At 37.3% G+C, this 24828-nt stretch overlaps 2 protein-coding genes across 2 annotated transcripts in view; one reads left to right on the forward strand and one right to left on the reverse strand.

Moving 5' to 3' along the window:
• The window catches only part of TMEM117 (transmembrane protein 117), a 179581-nt gene that overhangs the window by 17548 nt on the left and 137205 nt on the right, over positions 1 to 24828 (forward strand). Inside the window, exon 3 of the mRNA XM_062491152.1 lies at positions 7831 to 7963. Within this exon, the coding sequence (XP_062347136.1) occupies positions 7831 to 7963 (133 nt within the window). The remainder of the gene's footprint in view (positions 1 to 7830; positions 7964 to 24828) is intronic.
• Positions 335 to 6107, reverse strand: LOC134043565 (P2Y purinoceptor 1-like). Its single transcript, XM_062492045.1, has 2 exons — positions 6038 to 6107; positions 335 to 1356 (listed from the first exon to the last, which is right to left on the reverse strand). Exons 1-2 carry the CDS (start codon positions 6105 to 6107, stop codon positions 335 to 337), a joined length of 1092 nt encoding a protein of 363 aa, XP_062348029.1.

Genomic DNA, 24828 nt, shown 5'->3' on the forward strand with positions numbered 1-24828 from the left:
CACTGTCTGCTCTTAATCTTGCTGTATTTTCCTCACCCAGAATTAAAGGAGCTACTTAGAACTTTTCATCATTTTTTATTCCATCTTGCATGTACATACAGATACTTTAATTTATTGTGAAATAATACTTGTATGACAGCAATATTTAAAATGCCAATTCTGTAAAGCTAGGAGCTGCTAGTGTTTCTTGTTATGTTAAATTTTAGTCTGCATTTCTGTGTATTCTTGATTATTTGAGAGATATCTGTGCAATATGGGAGACCAAATATGAGATGGGTCTGATGACACAAAGCCAAATGAACAGGTGCAGATGCAAGTCTTTGTAGACTGGTGTTTAAGTCATTGTTCTCAGGGACAGAGTGATGTCCCTTCCCCTTCCTGTCAGATCACAGCAGTACTGGCATTTGGCATGACATTTTATACTTCTAATTCTTTGACAGAACGTCTTATTTGCTACTGTAAAAATGATTGGGTCAAGGCAGCTGTTGATGCCACAGATGATCTTTGTGACTTTGTAAATGGCACTTAATGTGCTTATATTCCCACAGGGTGGCTGACAATTAAATCTGTAAATTAGTATCACCATCATCATAACATGGTAAGGTATGACAGAAACAGCGAACACAATCATCGCAGCTGAAATCAGTAACAGAGGCCTAAAAAGTCTGTTCCTTCTTTGCTGGCGTTTACTGAATTGTAGTAATGCTTTGAGAGTCAACATATAGCATGTAAAGATGACTGTGGCTGGAATTAGGAACCTCAGTACAATTTTGGAGAATGTGAAAGGCATGGCAAATTGTAATGGTTCTTCGGCGATATCCAGATAATTTATGATGTCATGATGTCTTCTAGCAGCAACTGTGCAGTAAACCTCAGGCAGCGATGCAATCACTATGAAGATCCATACCCCAATGGTGCAGAACACAGCCTTTTCCTTGTCCCACCATGTTAATGAACTAATGGGATGAACAGCACCTATGTATCTGTCAAAACTGATGAGTGTCAGGAAATACACACTTCCGTAGATATTAATACTAAAAAATAATTCTATGATCAGATAAAACACTTGACTGAAATAGACAGCAAACTTCTGGATATTATAATACACTGAAAAAGGTGCCATGAGAGTCCAAGAAAAGTCGCACAGTGCCAAATTAAAGAGAAATATGGTATTGGTAGTCCATGTCTTCATGCAGTAAACATAATGTCGCAGTGCAAGTATATTGCCTATAAATCCTGTTAATAAAGTGAAAAGGCAAACCAGAATAAGCAAATAACAGTACCACTCCAGCTTAGGATTTCTGTTGCAAATGAAAATAATGCATGTGCCATTCATCATCTGTCCATGGAGTACACCTGAAGGGAAAAGAGAGACCAACAGCCTTTAAAATAAAAATTGAGTTGGATACATTGCACTTAAAATTAAAAAATAATAAGTTAATTCACTGTGTTTGAACTGGCAAAAGAGTTCAGAATATAGTATAGCATACAAACTCTCTTCTCTATCTGAAAAAATATAAACTACAAGTAGGTAACACAGCTTGCTCTACAACACCCACACAAGCAGATCTTCATGAACTTATATGCAAAGCTTTATATACTTTCCTCTCTGCTATTTACTGTAGTATATCATGGATGCAAGGAAAAAAGTGTACGCTCTCAAGAGAGAGCAGTATCCTTGGCCACTAATGTGTTTGTATCCATCTTTGGAAAAAGCAGAAGAGGTGACAGGAGGACAGTAATTGCCCATGCTCATTCCATCATTGCTTTGATTGCCTTGAGCATCCATATGGGGCCTAGGGGCAAGTTTCATGTGGGCAGATGTGCAGTGAGCTGTGACTGAGATCAAGAAAACAGCATCAAAACAAAGGAGGATGAAATTCTGCTTTTAATGAAGGCCACCAACTTTTAAATCTGAAATGCTAGACAATGTGCTTTTTCCGACCCTTTTCTTTTATTTTCTTCTGTAAATATTTGTCCCAGGATTAAAAGATTGTGCTTTGGTAGGGTTAGAGAATATTCTTTTTGTCTAACTTTATGGCAGACTTTCTATCAATTCCCATTATGGAATATGTGGAATATAGATCTGCAATGTATTTTTCAAAGCAAGTTTTTATTGCTTGTGAAGTCTTATGCTTAATTCTAATGTTGTTTTTTTTTTTTTTCTCCTAATAAAACCAAAGGCTGGAATATTATGTCAGAATGAGATGTCACCAGCTGCAGTTTATGTTTCTAGAAAATTTCCAAATGATGCCAAACTGTGAGGTCTGTCCAAGTAGGAGCTTTGCATGAGGATCATCCAAACAGCAATTTGTAGATCAGAGTCCACTACACTGCTTGCTAGGATGACAGAATAAAATTTTCATCAGTACAGGACACACTTTGAGTGGAAGAAAGGACCTTTTCAGATTGTTATTGATTCATTGAAAATTTTGAAGCATCTTCAACTGTTAAGCTGGCAATAGTGGTTTTTTTCCTTCATGTAATGCTTTGCTTTCATGTCAAACTTAATACAGTAAGACTTTCCCAAAGGTATGTTCACATACATGGGTCAAAATGTAACAAACAAGCTGCAGTGAAGACCTCCTAAATAAAGAGTACATTATTGTGTTTTGAAAATTTACAGTTCACTCAGTTACCTGACAAAAAGCTGGTTTAGACTGTACTCAACAAAACTAGGAAGGAAAGTGGTTTCTCTAGAAGCTCAGCAACAAAGGCAGTCAAATTACTTTCAGGAAATTATATCGATAGAAAACCATCTGTTCTACTCACAGTGTATTTCACAGCTGGGGAGTGTTTGTTCTATAAATGTATTTTTTAAAGTATTGAAGCACTGGACTTTAACCTAAGGTAGCTATATGTTCCCTGCTCCTTATTATTTGTGAATATAAAAAATTAAGCAAACTGTGTAATTGTTTTCTTCTGCTGAAATTAATAAGATATCCCTGTAAATTCTGTAAAATGTGAAACATAACTAAGTAACATTTTCTTATTATATGTTCAATTAAAAGTAGGTTGAATAGGTGTAAGAAATGTATATTTTCCTAAAATCCTCTTGGCTAGAGTTTGTTTGTTTTTGGGATTAAATGGTATTTCCTACCTCTCTGCCTTCCTTTTCAGTACTTACAAATGGAGGCACCAGACACTTGATTCCAAGTTGTGTTGGCAATATAAATAAGTAATAAATTGGCTACAAACAGTGTGGCCATAACTGCACAAGAGAATTGTAATGCCTCGTTGGGCTGTAGGTAGGGTCTAAGCAGAGGGAGGCCAACAGCTGTGCCACCTGCTCTGCTTTGTTCTAAGGTGGCCAGATAAAGTCTGGATGTGCAGTCTTATAACTGTGTTAGGGCAGTCACAGACTTGAATGAAACAAAATCCCCTATCTCCTTCATCACCTTCAGTTTACTGGACTGTACTAAGGGCTGAGCTGTATGAAGCTGGTTTTGTAGCTGGAAGGGATAGAGCTGCCCAGCTGTGTAAGGTGCATTTGGAGCTCAGAGAGTTATTAAAATATATCTGCTTGTGTAGGCATTTCCCCCATGCCTACCTTGGAACTACTATCTGTATTTTCTAAGATGTTTTTCCTGTCTCCTGTTAATTCTTTGTATTGTAGTGGAGCTTAGAGACCATAAATAAGACTAGATTCTTGCAGCTGTGCTTTACAACTGAAATGAGTGACTTACAGGGTGGACACTGGGTGCAGAGATAAAAAAAAAAAATCTTTCCTGAGTTAACTTAATAAGCAAGAGGAAAACACAAGGGGTCTGACCCCCATCTTGGTGCTATTCCAGGATCTCCTGGTCTTCCATCAGAAGAATTGCAGTCCTTATGCAATCAAGGATGCAGTCTGACTGCATGCAGGAAGACAAGCAGCATGCCCTGCTCTATGCTGAAGCCATTCGACCTCCTCTGATGTCCACAAGATATGTGCTGTAATAATTTTTAGAAGTGACATTTTTTTTAATAGCGAATCTTCTGTCTTAGCACCAACAGAGTCACTCAAATTACAGGATATGACTAGATTGTCTTCACAGTTTGAATCCAAAATTTTGCATCTTTATTTTAAGAAAACTTTCTTTTTCTGAACATTACAGCATTCACTTCTAAGTCCATGTATTCTTAAGCAAAGCCAGCCAACACACATATGCATATTTTACTGGGGTGGAATAAGCAGCAGCACCATGGCATTGTAGTGTGTATGTGTTGTTCATACTGACTGAAAACAGACCTGACAAACTTTTAGGAATGTAGAATTGGTTTTCAAGTTTAAAAAATACTTCCCATTTATTGAGGTTAATTTTTCAGTTGAAGAGTTTCAGTCGTTGATGGAGATGACCTTGAGCACTAAGTGGGCAGAAAGAGCAATCCTTTGATGGGACGTCCAGAATTAAAGGAATATATCTGATTAAATGAAGAGCTTGGTATTAGAATATTACAAATATGCCCAGGAAATGGTTAAAGTTTATGGTTTCCATCACTCATAATTAAGACAAGAAAGCATGTTAAATGCATAGATAAGAACTTGCTGTTTCTCTTGGTTGTGCTTCTGCAGTTTAATGAGTACAACCGTTTTATGGGCAGTGGATCTAAATATACTAGAAAAGCTTTAGTTTTTTTTTTTTTTAATTACCTGTTTGACTCAATTTTTTGTATCTGCCTATTGAGTTGTCTTTTCTCTTGGATTGAAAAAAAATCTGGTTGGTTACTGCCTGATTTGTTACAGGACCCTAAACCCTGAAATCTCTGCTATCCTCTGTTCCCCTAGCACTGTTGATGTGGTCTCCAAAGCCTTGGAGCAGATAAAAAGACCTGTTTCCAGTAAAAAATTACATTTTGATGAAACTTCTGGTGGAGCTAGGAAACATTATGGTAGGAGAATCTTGATTGATTTTTGTATATAGTTAATTCATAGTTTATCACTGGTGGTCATTCATATGGCATTTAACTTGCATTTGCAAAAGTCCATTGGACTTGACACATTTTTTTGGGATTTTTAAAGTCTAAAATTATTTTATGTGTAAATATATCCCAATAACTATGGTCTTCTCTGTCATACGTGTCAGGGTTTATTTTACATTTTTAACAAGTTCATAATAAGCAACTAATTTTTCCTGAAGTAAAAAAACAACAACAACAACAACAAAAGAAAGTTGAGTCAAAAGCTTATTTTGTGTAATATTATTCCTTATCTACTCTCTTTGCCCCTTGCTACTTTTTGCTTGCTATTCTTTATAGTAAAAGCCCTAATTTTACATGAACTGTTTTATTTTTCTGGAATTACTCTGAGAATTTTGTTGGGCTGTTTGGAATTGTATTTTGATCTAGTACAAGTCTATTCCAGTTACTAGATAGGTTTTCCAAATTTCTGACCATTCACACCCCATAATACTTCTGTTATGTGTGCTTTCACAGTGTAACCTTTTAGCTAATTCTATATATATAAAAAAAACCCTAATACAGAGCCCTAGGTCTTGTTATAAAAATGACAAGCATTATTTGCAATTTTTTACTTTAAAAACTTATCTGTTAGGTAATCCTCTGGTGCAACCCATTTTTATTTCAACTGAATTTATATGAAAGGATATATAAAACAATGTGAGAATTAGGTGGATAATTTTACAAATTTTAGTTTAACTGCATTTAGCATATTATACATACTGGTATGGTGGGCATAATAAGTAATATCTGCAGCATTTGTATGCAGATAGGTAAGAAGATTGTGCTAATACCCAATTCCTTTCATTTTTATATATCAGGATTGTGATTAAAGTACTATTTCTTTCATTAAAAAATTATGTTGATGAACCCTGCTTGAGAGTTAATTAAGTCCTATATGGCAAACACAAGCTACAGTAGAAGGAAAGTTGAAGTGGAAGAATTTGCCTACTGAAGACAGTGTTCATGAAAATATTCTTGTAAGAATATGACATTTACCCATGTTTGTAGGTATTAATCAATTTGTAGTAACAAATAGGAAAAAGCAGTGCTTTGGGGAGTACAGGTGCAATGAATATTTATTAAATCTTTCTCTTACCTGTTTTAGAAAAGTTGAAGTTATCTGCTTTACAGAAGTCTAGATTCCAGGCTATGTTTTTTCTCTCCATTGATGTGGACCTCCTGAAATCACAGCTCTGTATTGCAAGTACTGTTTATTTCCCAAGGTGTTGGTAATATTCCATATGCAATGGCAGCTGTTCAGAGAGTAGGTATCAAACTGCAAGGGAAATATCTTTTATCATTAAGCCCCTCCTCTCAGTAAGTCAGGATAATATGCAATTGCCATAGCAGCCTCCACTTGCTCTTTAGGGAAGGACAAACTTATGGGACATCCTCAGTCTAGCTAGGCCTGGGGCTGTCATGGTTTCCAGCAGCGAAAGCATAGAAGACTACAGGGTCTTGGGGCATGTATATGTGTGTTTGCACTTTCTTCACCTTTCTTCACTCACAGAATCCTTGTTGCTGCCCTACTGCTGGGCTGGTCTGTGGACCTATGTTGCTCTTGTCCCATCACAGAGCTTTGTTCAGCCCCCTATACCTACCTGTCACTTCTTTTGCCTCATAGTTCACAAATCATTCCAAAGTCTCAGCTTTGTCAAACAACTCTCATCCTCAAACTGTTTAATCCAGAGTTCACATCCTACCTCTTCAGCCCATGTCTGCTCCAGGTCCTCAAGTCTTCTTCCCCCAAAACTGCATCTCCATTTTCAGCAGCAAACAGCAGTCCTGGGATCTTCCTGTCTGCCTAAATGAGCACTTCAAGTTTTTAATTGTTTTCTCCCACTTCACAGCTTCTCCCTGTGTCCAGCCCTAATCTATGCTAAATGCGGACTTTGTAGTTCAACAACCATCTTAGAGAAATTCTCTCCATCCCAGACCATTTCACATCTCAGTCTGCTATATCACTTCTCTTGACACTTCCTGTCCAGCTCCTCATATTGCTTCTGTTCTCCCTGTTGTGACATCTTCTAGCACCAGACTGCACTGTCTCCTTGTTAGATGCTGTCCTTCACCTTGCTGCTTAAATTACCCATTGTCTTCCTTTACCCCCTCTTGCCTTCTGCTGTGGCACTCTCAGCCTTGCAAAAGCATATCTTGTGCTGGTTTTCAATACTCTAAACAATTCTCTAAAGGTAAGAGATGACAGAGAAGAAAAGCTAACCCAGGAAAAATATGTTTGCAGCAAAAATATTGTAAAGGTTTCATCTGACACCAGTGGCGAGAGTAAGCAGAGCTTTCTTTCAAGTGGCAAGACACACCAGTGTTCTTTGAAAAAAAGGTATTATTTTCATAATAAGGTATAATACCATATAATATGATTAAAGTGATTAGGTCTAAGAAAAACGTACAGTACAAGATTCTGCACAGACTCATAATTGGGTTTCCAAATTAAATTAGGGAAGTAAATAATACTTCTCAGTGGACATACCTCAAAAACTTCACACTGTTTTAGATGTGAAAAGCTGTCTTAGACATGAAAAAGGAAAATTATGTATGAACCACTAACCCTTTTTAGCATTTGAAATGCATTCTTATGGCCTGTGGTCTTTCTCATTAGCTCTTAAAAATATTGCTATTAATAAGTTATTATTGCATTTTCCCCCCTTTTGGATTGCGAGTGATTTGTAATTTTGTAGCAATAATATCTGTTCATGCTGAACTACAGAAGAGTAGTTCATCTGCATGATGCCGAGTCTGTCCTCCTAACACAGTGGAATAATTGGATGTAGGAAGAAATGCAGTTTGGCACTATATTTTGGTTTCATTACAATGTAAACATGTTTTTACTGACTGACTAAAATATGCCTTCTCATAATTTTTGTACCATAGGTCAGTTGCTCCGCCTGAAAATGTTTCGAGAGGACCATGGGTCTTGGATGACAATGTTCTTCAGTACCATCCTCTTCCTCTTCATATTTTCTCACATTTACAACCTGTTCCTCATTATGGCAGGGAATATGAGGTAGGTTTCAGAGTTTATTTTTGTCTGTTTTGCTCTAGAATATACTCTACTGTAAACTTTTTAATTCCTCTGCTTTCTGAATTTAGGTGGAATAGTAATTTAATTGGTTAATTAGCCAAGAGGATAAAAATGTTAGTTATAAAAAATGAAGTCCCAGACTAATGTTAGCAGGTCAACAACTGTTAAATCATGGTAGTAATGAACATTGTATCTTTTTTCTTTTTTTCTTTTTTTTTTTCATTATAGCTAAACTGTTTTGAAGTTACGGCTGAGTGGTTTACAAGATTAAGCATTAGTATTGTACCTAGGGAGGAAGTTCAGAGTTAAAAGTAATTAAACATCTAAACTTGAGGAAGCTCATAGGTATTAAATGGATAGTATGGTTCTGTTTTGCTTATGTACAATAATATTTGCTGATCCAGTTTTTTTTAGAATATTCTTAACTTTTTTCCCATAAGGTGCTCTGACAGAGCAAAAGTGTGTTGGGCTGAGGGATGAACAGCCATCTATAATATGTGGATTTATTTTAAATGGACCTCTTTATATTAATTTTCTGTCTTAAGACCTGCTTTCTTCTATTATCTGAAAATTAATGCCACTTTCATGTGTTGATTTTCCTGAGAAAACCTGTATTATTAGTCCTCTAATATGTACAAAATGAGTTAATTGGACAAAAGATGCACAGCAGTGTTGTTTATGAAAGGCAAGATAGCATCTAAAGACTTCCCAGCAAGGAATAAGAAGTCCAAAGTATTTGTGAGTTGAAAACAATGCAAATAATTGAATTCCTTGTTCCTAGCAGAATATCAGAGCCATACGAACAGACTGATGATGAGCAGTTTTATGGGCTGTGGTGTGGTGTGTTACAGATCTTAAGCATGTCAACAAAAATGTGCAGTGTTCAAAGTCATGTAAACAATGTGACATAAAGAAAAAGGTGAGTAGGAGGCAGACTGCCTGTCACTAAATGAACATAAGCACAGACCAGCTGGGATAATCATGAGATTATGACGAGAAGACTAACTGTATTGGTTTGAGCCAGGCAGGTGAAGCAGCAGACTCATCGACTGTTTCATGAAATGATCCCAGTAATGACATGGTAAATATGAATAGGTGCTCAATAACAGGTGGGATAATTGGGATGAGGAAGCAGGGAGCGTTGCAGGTTTCTGGCTTCCCTATTTATGTAGTCATACTATTATTGGTATTATGGTATGATTTATATTTGATATTCCTTATGTTCCATAAGCTAAAACCAGCTAGCTGTTAGACAAAGCATTAAGAATTTTGAAAGCCTGACTCATGTCTGGAAATCAGATTTCATTTGTCCTTGTCTACATTCCTGCTTCCTGTATCTGTTACCAGCTTCCATTAGCTGCACTGAAGAGATTGTGCTGCTATCAGCATCCACATCCATGGAAATAGGCACAGCCTAGTACTAAAATAGCTGTGTCAGACAATGTGCTCTCTTGCTTTCTGTGGGGTGAAGCCTCTCCTTTCCTGGATCTTATGACCCAGCTCTGGATTTGTTGTGATTCTTTTGGGAGGTTCACCATAACGTGCTCATGGAATTGCATAGGTTTTTTTTAAAGTGGGCTGAGGGCTCATTACAGACATGTTGGCTCTCTATTCCAGCAGGAAAGGATATGGAACAAGCAGTTTCAGTCTCAAGCAACAGAATCATCAGTAAAACAGAGCTCTCGGAGCAGTCCTCTCAAAGTTGGGGTAGAACAATCTGTAGTACTTTTGTTAAGAGGGTTTCTACAACAAACATCATCAAAGACAACTGCTCCATGTTGCCTTAATGAAGTGTTTCAAGGAGTGCATTATTGTTTTCCTGAGTAAATGTAATCCTAATGAAAATTATTTGCTTCATGGTTTGTCCTTCTGTGCAAAAGAACAGCTCTGTCTATATCTTTTACCACAGTGCCTTACAGAAATGACTGTCACCACAGAGACTGGTTTCCAGGATGAAGGTCAGGGTTTGCCTGCATGAAGGTTATGGTGTTTGTGGAGGGAAGCTGACCTTTGAGCCTGTGGGCTCCTGGGAAACACAGGCATCCCAGATCTTTCAATTACAAGGGCTAGAAAAGCCTTCCTGTCTACAAGACTACATGAAAAACATTTTTTTCCTGCCCTTTTTTGTTTGTTTGATTGTTTGTTTGTTTTTGTTTTGTTTTGTTTTCTTTTTACAATGTCTCTGGATCACCTTTCCCTGGGTGCTGGCACTAGAGGGATTCTGAAAAGTTTCTTTATGTCAGATGTTTGGTCTCATCAATGAAAATCCCTTTCTGGCACACAAATAGGAAAGTCATACATCCTGCATTATGCCAGCATGGTTGATTACAGCAAAAGCCCCTTTGAGGGCTTGAGAAACCTTTGATTGAAAGCCCTGTCATATAACCACATCTAAAAAAGGTATATTTTCCAGTTACCAAAGTGGTTTTTTATTTGTTTTTTTTTTTTTAGTTATTTTTTTAAAGACACTTCACATGTATCTTAGTGCAGCAAACCTAAAAACATGTGAATATATGCCTTAAAAAAATGTAGCAGTAAGGACTGTAGCTTGCAGGGAAGAGCACAAGATGGATTTTGTGTTCAGTTTTGGGCCCCTCACTACAAGAAAGACATTCAGGTCTGGAGCAGGGCCAGGGAAGGGCAATGAGGCTGGTGAAGGGTTTGAAGAGTGAGTCATAAGAGAAGTGGTTGGGGTGTTTTAGCCTAGAATAAAGGAGGCTTAGGAGAGACCCTGTCACCATCTTCAGTGATCTGGAAGCAGTAGTGAGGTGGGGGTCCATCTCTTCTCCCAAGCATCTGCAGGATGAGAGGGAATGGCCCCAAACTGTGCCAGGGTGGTGTGTATTAGATATTAGGAAAGTGTACTTCACAGAGGGGGTTGTTGAGCACTGGAACAGACTGTCCAGGTGGAATTGCAGTCTCTGGAAGTGATCAAAAGACATGTGGCTTTTGGGAATATGGCTCAGTGGTAAATACACAGGTTGTAAGTTAAGAGTTGGATTTGATGATCGTGGAGGTCCTTTCCCATGTTAACAGTTCTACAGTTATATGAACAACTTGCTGGTATTTGAGTATGTATTATACAGCTGCCTGCTGGGTGAAAGCCTAACTATTTGAAGTAAAAAAATTGTGACAGATTGGAATGTGTCTCTTTAAATTTAAAGTCACTATTATTTTTTCAGTGATGTTTTCTTTTAGGTACTTCACAGTGTAGGGCACTGATCCACTATACATGAGGTCACTGTTCTTGTAGTCAGAGCTGAATATCTGGTGACTATATCTGTTATCAAAATACCGCTGAATACTTTTTAAAAAGTGAGGGACTTTATTTATTATCTTAGGCCATTTAGTGTCTTGAAATTAAGCAGTGATTTTGAGCTAACAGATAAGCAGCGGAGTAACAGATAATCAACAGGCTTATTTATTAAAGGCTGTATTTGAAAAATAAATGAAAGGGAAAAACTTCTATTTTTCTGAATCAAAAAGTGTCTGGCAGCAAAACCACGTGGTGGCAGCAAAGGGCACAGTTTAAGAAGCTAAATCCCATGTAAGTATATGGGGATCCTTGCTATCAAACTTTTCTTTTTTTCTGTGTTTTTCTGTGCCACAAGCAAATTCAGTGCCTTTATTTATTGTGTCTTTATTTAAAGGAATTCCAGGTCTGGAACTTTCCAGGGACTCCCCCATATTTTTGTCATTTATATGTGACTTTTGTACCCTTGACATACTGAAGTATTCCAAGTCTGTGCCTACACACGTTGAAGTTTTCCCAACTGTATTGCTTTAAGTAGAGAGTATATCACCAAAAGGAAATCTGCTTTCTCCTTTGGGAGCCTGCATCAGTAAGTACTGCTTTGATGTTTAACATTACAACACAGTGATGTGCTTTTCATATGACATCCAAAAATCAAAGTTGCGACTGCTTGCCTCACAAATGTCAGCTGTCTTGTCTTAGATGAAGAGATTTTCAATTGTCCAAAGGATGTTCAGGTACCTCATTATTCAACACTGTAAAGTGTCATTGAAATAACAGACACAAACCCATTTTCTCTTTAGCTGCAAATTGTCATATTACTGTAGCAATAATACTAATTGTTGGAATTGCCTTCTTTGAGTGTTGCATGTGTCAGGAGAGGGTGTGGTGTGAATTTATTACCTGTGCTGTCAAAAAGTTTTGGTTATTCTTAATGAGCACTAGGGGAGAGTACATCTCTTTTTGGTGTCGTTTTATCATCTCTTACTGCTCATTTCTTTTGCAGAAAAAGTGTGAAATTTCAATATAGTTTATGTTACTTGCAGAAATTCCTTAGAAATAAAAATGCAGATTTAATTCATTTTAGTTAGAGTGATGTAGTGAATTTGGACCCAGTTACAATCTGCAGCTGACAAATGCCTGTAAAAAGGGCTTTCATTTTGTTTAACAAGCTCAAACAAGGAAATAGCTATTTATATATTTCAAAGCCACAATAATAGCTTTCTATTAAATACTTTACCCTTATCCAAATTAGTTACTGCTCCTTTTCCTTTTTCCCGAAGATACAGATTATTGAATCCCTGGAAATGCGTATTTACTCAAAGCTTTAAAGCTACATGTTGTTCAGGATTCTGTGTTTTAGTTTGTTTGATTGCTCATTAGAGTCATGGATTAGTCTTTATCAGCATAATTTTAGAGCAAGATTTAGGCACAACAAAGACTTTGTTTTCCTAACCATGGTTACTTTTCTACAGAACTGCGAGGCCCACAGTGGATCTATATTAGACCTCCAGTACACTTTCCTAGCTGTATCTACCAGGCCATATGTTTTGTGGGCTTTATGTTGATGTATTCTTTGGGTATATTCGGTGTAGCTGTGTATTTATACCGTAGTCATGTTTAATATTTGACAAAGATTATAGTGTTATACTGTGAGCTTTAAAAAGTTCATGCTTTTGTGAACTGCTGTAAGAAAAGGTTCCAAATCTGTAAGGCCTCTATGCTGTTCTCAGACACTAATACTTTGGGGCCATCATTCTTTCTCAAAACGTACATGGAAAATCGGAACTCCCTTAGAATGTTTATAGCTTCTAAACAGAATAAACTGTGACAAGTTTGCATTATGTTAAAGTGTATAGTGACAGAAAGTGTATTGTGGTTATACAAATTGCGGATGCAAAATACTGCTCTAAGAATGCAGTCTAGAAGAGGTTTTCAAGTTTGCCTTTTTATTGCAGGTTGTCCTCCCAGCTGGGATCATAAGGCACAAGTGTCTAGTGAGATCACAGCAGCAATAGCAACCATATTTTCCAAATCATTGTGATTGGAAAGTGTCTTCAGCCAGGATTAGTACTTGAAAATCAAAGTAATTGAAAATTCCAAGCTAGTTCATGGTGTTTCAACATTTATAGTTAACTCCCACTGGTCAAAAGGTACCTCTCCATGTGCTAAATCTCCCATATTGCTTCTGTTGTCTGTGAAGTGGACTTCATCAAGCTTTTCCTTCTTCTAAGCCAGTAAATGGCAAAGAAAGAAAATGCTTAATTTAAGTGTAATTACAAGATGATGACTCTTAAAACCCAGACTTTTTAATGACCAAGAAACTCATCCCCCGAACCATACTCTCTGCAAAGAAAGAACAAAGGAGGTCTTGCACATCACAGAACAGTTGGCATAGAATCATCATAGATCCCAGGGAAAATGGTATCTCAGGACACCAAAGAGCTCTCTTATCTATAAAGCTATCCCAGGAATATGTCCTTGTTGTTGGTCTCAAAGGCTGCCAAAACTCCTGGGGCATAATTTTCTCTCTTGTAATGCAGGTCAATCACGGTGAGAGCAATGTTAATCACTTTGATAGAATGGCTGAAATTAACAGGAATTTGTGGAGAACACCAAACAGTGGGGAAAAAAAATCAAAGCCAAATTATTTTCCCATAAACTCTTTTAGATAACTTACAGGCAAAGGCCAAACCACAGAATTTCAAGTGACACATATCAGTTTTGGAAGGAGTTCTTTGTCAAGGTAAAGGCAGAAGACATAGCTTGGAAGTTAAGTACTTGTCATGTGGGCTGACTTCATTAGTCTCAAGTACTTGTGAGTGCTTAGGTAAGAATTATAGTTGGAGCAGTGTTGTAAATCCCCCTTTCTCTAAGAGCTTTCTTCCTATTGCTCAGAATCAATGACTCTGGTTTCAAGAAGGTTGTCACTGATAAGAGATGCCAGAGGGAAGAACTGCGAGTGCTGAGCACAGCTGGACCTATTAGCTATGAACAGCAAGTACAAAGGATTCTAGAGGCTGCCTTGGGAGAAGCATGGGAGAAACACAGGCATGTCCAGCACCAGAGGGGTCTCGCTCAAACCCAAGACAGAGGGACAGGTAGCCCTGTGGCTGTATCCTAGCTGTCCTGTGGTGTTGCCATGGTGAGACCGATGTGACTATGGGAATGTCTTTGGGCTTTATAGGCTGATTCCCCTTTCCTCCTTTCAGATAAATATCCTTTCTAGTGCTATGGATAAATGACTAGGTAAATTGATCACAGCACAATTGTTGTTAAACTGTATGCAAAAGTTAATTGATGGCGCTAGTACGGATTTTGTATTTGCTTTTCATTTTTTAAATTATTATGCTAATTTAAAGTGGGAAAAGTACTCAATTTAAGGCACAGATAACAGCTACAACATTATTTTTCTTATTTCATTCCTCTCTGTATTGAATTGACATGTAGACATTGAGAGTGTTTCCCCTTAACCCCTCTATGACCTTGTTGCTGTGGCATTGTCCAGTAGGATTATGTGAAAATTCTCAGCTCCAGCAGCTCCCTTGCCATTTCAGGAACTATAGCATTGCTGCTGCATTTGTTTCTCGTTTTCTTGGCCCTTGACACACACAAGCTGAGTCCTCTGAAGACTGAAAAATACTTTCCCCTAACCCAGATTATTGAGTTCCAAAGAGAAAAACAATCTGGGGAACAAGTTAGAGGGATGCCCTTGCGTTTGCAACTCATGAGGTGAGGTCACATCTGTGGATCATATCTCTGTGTTGAAGGTCCAAAGACGCCTCCTGAGGCCTGGTAGGATATAGTCCTTTTGGAATGGTCTGAAGCATAATTTCTTCTTGTACAGGATATCATATCTTTGATCATCTATCCGTGAACTAGCAAATCTGTAAAGCTGTTATCTGCACTTCTAAGAGGTTTTTCCTTTGCCAGGGAAACCTAACATTGAGGTTTATCTTCTAAGAGGACCTACTGCCAATTACCACTAGCTGAGGAGCTGGTCCATTACTATCTTATTTGCTTTTAGCTTACAGAAGGACATTGAGATAAACACTGTATTAAAAATAGAAATTTAATGAAACTTCCATAAAAATAATTTTTTTTTTTAGAAGAAAAGTCTTCTTGGCATTTTTTATCCTTCTTCATTTTGGCTGAAATCCCTGAAGATACCAGGCACCTGGAATAAAAAAATCTGTAGCCCAGCTGCCACCGTGGTGAGACATTTGCTTGCTCTGGGTGCTGCTGCCGTATTCTCTTTCTTGTCATCAGAGCAGAACTGGGGAGAAGAGCCCAGCTGTCCCCAGCACGCCTGCCAGCAGCGAGGTAGGTGGTGGCAGCGATGGGGAGACAGCCTGTTTCCCAGCCCTGTTAGGCTGGTGGAGGGGAGGCTGCAGTTGTGGTGGAGGCTGCTGAACATTAAAGCCATGCCAGGGAAGAGAAAGAATTGGAAAGTGAAGGAAGAAATTTTGCAGGCATTTGGTCTCCCTTGGCAGCAGCTGCAGCAGCTGATGCGATTCAGACAAATTTGGCCCACGCTGTGCTTTCAGCTCCCACGGGCTAATGCAGGATGATGGACTCTGCCCTTCTGACAGTCCTGGGTACATCAACTGCCTTGTGTTTGGAGGTGACTGCTTATGTGAATTAAATTGAGCATTTGACGTAATTCTTGTCAGATTATGGCCTTAATGCTAGTAGTTAACCTGTTCTTTCGCGAGAAAGCAGTTTGAAGTATCTGTTTTCTTCACCGTTTAGTAGTACAAGGGATAATGGAAGAAAGTAGAAAACCAGGTTTGCTTTCTGAGAAAATATGTGTTGAGTTTATTTAAAGCGTTGAAGATTGCAGTCCCTCCTAAAAGTACATGCATTTGTATGATGTATTTTATTGTCATCTTGAAAAATCATTGCGCAGACATTTTTATAAAAATGTCTGAATTTTGCAAGTGACAATGCATGTCTCCCTATTGCATTATTGATGGTGTAACCATCAGTCACCCTAAAAACACAACTGTAACAAAAATAAGTAGTGAATTAAAAAAATACTTACCTGCATTTTTCACAAATTGCCTGTTTTTTAGGTCCTCTTAAAGAGAATCTCTAAGTGTGATGTAAATAAAACAGTGCTTTAATTATTAACCTAGAGGGTTAATGGAGGTTTTTTAAAAGCAGGATATCCCTTGTAGGTGATACCTCTTCATTAATATGTTCATACCTCTACAAATCAGCAAGAAATAAGAAATGTGCTTGTACATATGAATTTATAAATGTTTGATGCCAATTAAAAATTTACTACCTTTTTCCAAACTAGAAAATATGTTTGGGGTTTTTTTTAATGAAAGTCTTCTGTGTTTTTTTTTTTTCAACCAGGCTTATGAATTCTAACATTTTGGTTATACAGTGGAAGCTACAAAAAATTTTTGAGTTTCTAGAAATCCCTTGGATATATTCCAGTGAGAGAAAAAAGGTTAAAAATATCCATGTGTTTTAATCTCCATGACTGACATAATTGGAAATAGTTACCAGATAGCAAAGGCCACAAATTAGGTGGTAGAACAATACTGTATCTAATTCCTGCTACTTGCGTTATCTGATGCCAAAATTAATCTAAAGCTAAACTAGCTGTATTTTTACTATGGAATTGGACTGAAATCCTTAGTCTTCTCTTAGCAATACTCATATGCTAAGTATGGAGAAACCTTCATACTAGGCCCCCAACAGGAAAAAAGAGCAAATCTGTGGAGGGAGGAGAAATTGTTAAGATTTGATAAAGAAAATTTAATCTACAGAAGTACTCAGGACCTTAAAGTCTTTCTTGCTTTATTTATTTTTTTCACAGTTGATTACTCAGATTTCTGCTTTTTTCTCTCTGTGAGTCTTTGTGCCATATCTTGAGTTCTTTAGACAGAATACCCCTACATGATCCAGGATATTTTGCCTGCTAGTAGCTGCAGCCCTCCTCTTTCTTTTGCATGTTAACAAGAAATAGTGTCTTAGAATGTCTTCAGTATTTTTCACAGCATTACACATTTTAAGCATTTCCCTACTACACTTATCTATAAGTTTTGTAGTAAATCCTTTTATTTACTGTGCAGTAACAGTGTACCAAGTTCTGAGACAGGAATTGCTTCCTTTTTAATTTTTTTTTTTTTTTTTTTTTTTTTTTTTGGTGCCAGAACTGTAGTTCTGTAGTTTCAGCACCCAAAGGAATTTCACATTCAAATAAGTAGTCAAAGCAGCAGTTACAGCAAATTGAAGCAGATCTTTCCAATAAAACATTGAATGCTTGCTGTAAAAACATTAACAAGCATACTAAAATTCAATAATTCAAAAATAATTTTGAATAATGTACAGATAACTACTTATGGTGGTACCAGATGGCAGGAAAAATTGCTAAATTAAAGAGCTTTTTTATAATTAATGTGCCGAAAACTTTCTCCATGTTATCATTCTTCAATTAAATTTAGTGTTAAAGCTTTAAAATTATCATGAAAGTTTCAGTATTATTTAGACAAAATGCAGTTACATCCATTCTTGTCCTTTCTGTAGGAATATTCTGTGAAAGAAGGAATATATTTTAGTATGTAAGTGTTTGTGAATTGGTACCTGTATATACACATGCACATACACATACACATATTCAGTGGAATTGTGATATATTACTGTTTCTGAATAAAAACCTGAAAATATACAATTTTAATTCTATAGACATATAGCTTTTCTTAAATGCATTACTGGCTTTTACTGGAAAAGAACTTTTCTCCTTTTCTCCTTTTTTAAGCATGTAAAACTTTTAATGCACGTCACCATTTTAGGAATGAAAGAACTAAAAAATAGCTGAGTGCAAGAATTCTGAATTTTCATGCTGAAGTGGTATTCATATAGGCATGCAAAAAAGTTAATGTAACTTAGGATACGAACATTTTCCAATCCAAAACTCTCCATGCTAAGATTTCATACAGAAAAATCTCTAAGTATAGGTTAGGAATGTTTTGCCACTTACCAATTCTCACCTAGGAAAGCATAGGTTAGGAATTTATTTTTAGAGACATTTTTACTGTAAGAGAATCAGCATGATTGTGATGGAGAGCACTGCTGGTTGTAAAAATTGCAATGAAACATTGAAAATTACACAGTTAGAACCTATCTAAATGGCATCAACCTGTAAAATGAATTGTGATAAAATGACTTTCAGTGACACATGCTCTGAAAAGTGGAGTCAAGATGCACAATAGGTTCTTCTTCTTTCAGGTGATCCACTGTAATACCTCAAGTCTATCTGACACATAATGGTAACTGAGAACATAAATTGGTGCTAGGTAACAGCAGCATTTGACACCTACAATGAGTCCTACGGAGATGAATACATGATAATAGAATCAAAAGAACCTTTTTCTAACCTTAAAATGCTTGTGAGGATAAAGGGAATATTTCTTTAGTGCTCTGCATTAGGAGGAGGATGACACCTTGCTCTGTGTGAACTGCAGTGAGAGAACTTGCAGAGGGCTTGTCCTAGAGGAGTAAAGGCTGGTGCTGTGTGCACTCCCTGGGTGTCAAGTCCACCCCTGAGCAGTGTGACAGCAGAGGCAGAAACCTGCAGTTGTGACTGTGACACCAGCTATGAGTGACCTGCATGTGCTGTGCTTCTTGGGCTTAGTACTGGGGCTTGCAAGACTGGCTCGGGACTGAACAAAAACAACAACAAAAAAGAAATGCCAGATTAGAGATTTCAGAAACATACCACAAAAGCCTGACATTTTCCAGGGCTGAAAATACTCTTCTTAACCTCTGGTCATATGTAGCATCATGTAGCACTTGGGGACACAAAGATATTTTCTAGACTTTTTCAGAATGGTTTTCTCACTACATCTGCCTACTAGAAGCATGCCATGCTGAAACAATTTCCATATATGCATACAAAAATATGAATGGAATTAGCATAGGAATATTGAAGGAAAAAACCCCTGACACTAAAGTGACTCCAAAATTCTATAAGCTGAGCATAACACCATCACAAGCCTGCGATCAGTTCTGAGTCACAGCTCAGAAACACAGATCTTTTAAGATATTACAGTTTTGGACTTTTTCAAGTAAGAACTGTCTACCTTCTCAAGGAACTGTAGAGTAAATGTTCAGTTCTCATATTGGCAGGGTTGAGAAAAACCTTGTTTTTAATCTGTTGCTGAATGCATCATCCTGTGTCCAGGAGACAGGGCTTACCCCAGGGTATTTCCACACAGTGGATGTTATGATCCAGGTTCTCCTAGTTTTAATTTGCCTTATGTTGCAGCTCCATAAATGCAACATAAGCATTAAATAAGCAGAGTGCACACAATGTCAGAGATATGTCTGGAATTCTGTAGCTCTGAACATTGCAAAGAATTTAATGAAACTAGTATTACTAGTTCCAACTGCTTTTCATTTAAAATGAGAATAGAGTAAAAATGGCTATTAAAAAAATTTGCTTACCAAGAAGTTATTCTCAGGATTTGTACATTAAAATTACAGTAGGTTGGGGTAGAGAATTTGAAATGTTTTTAGGACCTCTGATTCTTAACCTAAGTTTTCCAATTTCACCCCTTCTTCTCACCTTTCATGGGAAAAGAAAGCCAAGGAAAGAATTTTGCTGTGTCCAAAGCACTGGTCAGACTTCAGGATTACAGAGGGACTGGGAGCACACTGCTGAAGATGATTCATTATAAAATAGTTTAAATAGATCCTTATTTTGTGAAGGTCTGCAATTTCCTGATGTTTTTTTGAAACAAAAATAACTGTGGTTAAAAAATTCCTGTATGTAAGTCATCTTGCCCATTAAAGGTTAAGAAAGAAGCTGAATGCATCTTGTTACAGAGAATAAAATCGTGAAGGTGTATTTAAGACACTGAGTATATTGGGTTTTAATTGAATCAGGTTTTAGTATGGTTTAAGAGGTCTGAAGTGGGCAAAGTCTTGTCTCAAGAGAAGGAAGAGGGGATCAAGTGTCCGTCAGAGACTGTTCATGGAAGACACAGCCTTTAAAAAGTGACCCAAAAGCTGGATTAGGAAAATATACAATAAACTGGATCTTACCTGTTTGCAATTGACTGGTGTCATCTGAGAAGGGAGCCTGGCCTTCACTCTTTCATCTAACAGCCCACCTTTCCAGGTGTGCCCAAATATGCTGCTCTTTACTGGTGCTTCAAATTAAAAACAAACAGTATGGATTGCACACAGAGGTAAAAAGCAGTGAAAGGTAGAAACTCATTCCTTCTGTTGAGATTTCTTGGGTCCCAATGAAAATTTTGAAACTGTTTTGATTTTCTAGAAACAGGCTAGTTTCCTGATCTGTACTTTTCAGGCAGGGAAATTCAATAAGAAAAATATATTTTGTTCACTGGATGTTAGAGAAAGACTTTATAAGGAGTGAGGTGGGTGGGTCATAGTGACAAGGAAACTGGGTAGATGGAGCACAGCTGTGAATACCTGTACCTCTCTAGCTGGTGGTTCATGCAGAGATTTTTTGCTTCCATGAAAACTACACTGAAATTGTAAAATAAGAATTAAGACAGCTAGAGGGCACTGTGGCTAAACATTTGTAATTGCTGTTTAACGAGACCTGATTTATTTACCAGACATAACCTGTACTTTGAAATTAACAGTAGCTTTAAAGCTACCCCTCATGTCTTTTGTCATATGTAGAATGCATCAAAATCACTGTAAAAATGCTGTTTGTCTTTCATAAGCTTTTGAAGGAAGAGACAAAAATATACAGGACTGAGTATTATTGAAGTTGCACAAAAGAATATATTGACTATAAACTATATGGTTATTTATAGTACCATCTGCACATTTTCAGATGCTGAAATCTTCTATCCATTACTCACATTTGTCTAATTGATAAGTAATTTTTAAAAAGTCGGTATTCATATGTTTCACTAAAATCTTTATGTATGTAAATAAGTGACAGATGAGATATTGCTATATATGTCCAAAGTTCCCTCCCTCAGGAGCAATTCAGCGCAGTACATAAGATATTGCTTTTTGAGTTTGTTTGGTCATTAGTCTGAATGTTTAGGAAACTAAGTAAAACAGTCATAATTTTCTTTCACACAGAACTAGCAATATTTCACCTGTGAGATGTATCTCTTGGAAATTTTAACAAAGAAAGGTTCCAGACTTTGACTTACTGAGAAAGGCAACTTCTGAACACACAAGGCTGGATTTAAAGTCAGATTTTGTTGCATTGATTTCCTTGAGGAATGCCTTAGCTGTCCTGTAACCTCATTTAAACCAGTAGAACAACCTACTGTGAATTGGTTCTCATGTGACTAAAATACACCAAGCCTGTCCATAGCTGAACTGCTATGAATTAATCATTCAGGTGCCAGATAATCCACTTTCAATCACAAGGTAATCTCTGCTGCATAAATGATATGTGCACAGCTAATGGAGAAAATACATAATCTTTACAAAATGTGTTTTTAAATATATACAGAAAAGTGTATTGAGATATGTAATGCTACGCTGAAATTTGAAATTAATGATTCAGAGCACTAGCCTTTGTTTTCTGGATCAAAATGTTGGAAATCAAAGGATGTATAACGTTTTTCACAATTCCAGATTTCTTGGCTTAATACTTCATCAGGATGCAAAATGGCTGTATATAAGGTTCATTAATGCAAAGTTTACATCTGACATGTCTGAATGTTTTTATCTACGTAAATCACATACCAGTGAACTGTGTTATTTAATTGCACCATCTATTTGATGGAATCATTTATTAATCCCACCTAATTGGATGTGTGCTGGTAACTGTTATCAGTTATGCAGTTCAGATGGGATTAGTTTCATGCTGGGTGTTGCAGCTGCACCATTACTCAAGTCCTCTCTTTTGTCTGCTTTATTCAGAGAGATGATCGTATAGGTAACAGCTGAGCCAGTTATTGGTCTTGGGTTTATTGGTGACTTGAATGCATGCTCAAGGCAAAGATAAAGTGATTTCTGTCCTTAGGGAATAAGTTTTTTCCTTTTCAGGCTGCTTATGGCTGAGCTTATTCCTGGTTTTTGGACTTGTTTTTTTCCAGTGTCATTGAAAAATGTGTGTCTGCACCTTTACAGCAGCCCTAAGTATATCCTGTAGAACATCTGAATTTTCAGTAGGTTTGCAAACATTAAATATTTATATTGAATTTCTGTCACTCTACCAGTAGTTATTCTACTTCTCTGATACTATTGCGGAAACTATACTTTAATAATGTTAATTGGAGCCCTCTGTGCTGACTTAAATAAATGGTTACACTAAGTGTATTAAATTCAAAATTTTTAAGATTTTATGACATCTTAATGTTCAGTAGTTTTAATTGAAGCTGTCTGATTTTTATTGGTTTGGTTGTTCTTTACTTTCAATGAGAAAATTGTATCATAAACTACAAAAAAGAAATGAACATTTATTGAGGCAGGTATGAAAAAATCAGATTGAGCTTCTCAAATACTTAGATTTCAGGGAAACTACCCTGATAATTGATGAGAGGGTAATTGATTCCTCTCATTAAAATTCAGAGTCTTAAGGTAAAAATAAACTGTCTATATTAATGCTTTATCAATTCTAAGGTATGTTTGAGGCAATTTAGCATACAATGGCTCGATTTTCTCTCTTGTACCTTCCTCTGTTTGACAGGAAACTTGTTTGGCTTCCCTCTGTCTTGTGGTATAAAGATCAAAACAAGAGTAACTCAGGGATTCAGTACAGTGCATGTTTTAAATAAAAGTCCTCCTAGCAGTTCATTCTGCAAAACACGTATTTCATAAGTGTAATTTTGTATAATCCCAGAAGTCCACAAAGAACTGGGTTTTTTTTCTTTGTTATTTAGGAAAATTAATGTGAACCAGGAGAGTTACTGCTCTGCAGCTATTTTTTTGTGACTACTTAAACTATAATTTCATGTACATGTAATGAAACCTGAAAATTGCTTTTATTCTGATTATTTGATAATCTTTTAACCCAGCAAGCAGTTTTCATCCCTGTAATAATTCTGTGTCATTCCTGACAATGTACTTTACATCTAGGTATTATAAGACCAAAGGTAGAGAAATATCTTCTCTTGCACCTGTTCTTTCCTCATTTGTGCATCGAAAGGCAGGATGGATCCAAGTCTGATTTATACTGATAAAAGTCTTTCCCAGGTAAATGAAGACACACAGAGATTGATTGTCAGGCTGTATTTTTAATATACAACGTTAGAAGAGAATAGTGTCTATCCAGTTTCCTGTCTTGTGTGTAGGGGTCATTTATGTGGGTGCTGGTGCCCAGTCACAGAGTTCTCACTATGCTGCAGCCGTCCATTCAGGTGAAAGCCCTCCCTTCAACCACTCCTGGGAATGAGCCTGCTTCTCAGTCCACTGAGCTTTGTCTGGGAAGGTGCTATTTATCCCTTATCCAGTCCAACTGCCTGTGTACTGGGGACTATTAGATATCACCTTGTTCTGAATATTAATGAGTTTGGCAGAGCTCAAATATCCTCCACTAGAGATGCCTGTCCTCTGTTGATAACACACACTAGGACTGAAAGATGTACTGAAAGAGAAGGTGTTTGGGGCACCTGGCGTTCTCAGTGCTTCCATCAGTGCTCATCAGTTGATGAATACCGGGATACACCTTGCACTGCTCAACTACATTCCTTTCTTTTTTATTCTCTTTTGTTTTTTTTATGTCCAGAAGGACTTTTAGTTTAAAACCTCTGCTGATGTCTGTAACAAAAGTGCCTACATGTTGAAGGAGAATGTGTCATCTGTGTACTGTTGTGCACATTGCATGGCATAAGCTACTCCTAGAACTACAGGAAAGAGTTGGAAGATAGAATAATGAAACTTGTAGGCTCCATAGGTGAGTGCCTTGGAGGCAGAGCACAGTAGTTGGCTTCCTGTAGCTTGCTTTAATATATGATAAACAAATACTGAAATTAGTGCAAATCAAGTGTCTTCAGGGCCCAGCAGCTGAAGTGTTGCAAGAGCATGGGAAGGAGATAGCAACAAGACTTGTGCAGGATGGGTGCAAAGCTCAGGGGAGGCTCTTTGAAGTCCTCTGCACTGGCACTCCCCATGCCAGTAAAGGAATGTAGAGGTAGTAGCCACTTTTGGATTTAACATATACCTGTTGATAGGATTTTTTCATGCAGTACTGTGTTTCCTTCATCCATGAGTTTCTCACAGTGTTTGCTAAGGCATTTTAAAGCTGTTTACAGTTATGGGAGCATCTGGTGTTCAATAGGATCTGTTTCTTTGTTTTGCTTATCCCCCCCCCCCCCCCCCCCCCCAGTTTACTGTACACAATACTTTTTTTTTCCCTGATTGCTGCATTATAATAACTAAAAGTGGCCTAAACTACTAAACTCATTAAACATCCAGTATCCTGACAGGTTCCAGATAGCCCTAAAATGAAAATATATTAGTTGGAGTGTCTTAAAGGGATCGGTGTTGATGTTTGCATTGCTTGGTGACTGGAAAGGAGCAGAATGGCAAAGATTTTTATGGTCCTGAGTTACTCATTGTAGCAAAAATGAAAGCTCTCTGCAGAGCTACAGAAGGATTGAAGGATTTCACAATATTAATTTAGCAGATGACA

This window comes from Cinclus cinclus, chromosome 4 (assembly GCF_963662255.1).
Source record: "Cinclus cinclus chromosome 4, bCinCin1.1, whole genome shotgun sequence".
In the NCBI taxonomy this organism is placed as follows: Eukaryota; Metazoa; Chordata; class Aves; order Passeriformes; family Cinclidae; genus Cinclus; species Cinclus cinclus.

Coding starts and splice junctions, on each gene's coding strand:
- LOC134043565 (XM_062492045.1), bottom strand. CDS start 6,107: ATGGAGAGAAAAAACATAGCCTGGAATCTAGACTTCTGTAAAGCAGAT. Junction 1,357..6,037: donor CTTCAACTTTTCTAAAACAG/GTAAGAGAAAGA, acceptor TTTTCCCTTCAG/GTGTACTCCATGGACAGATG.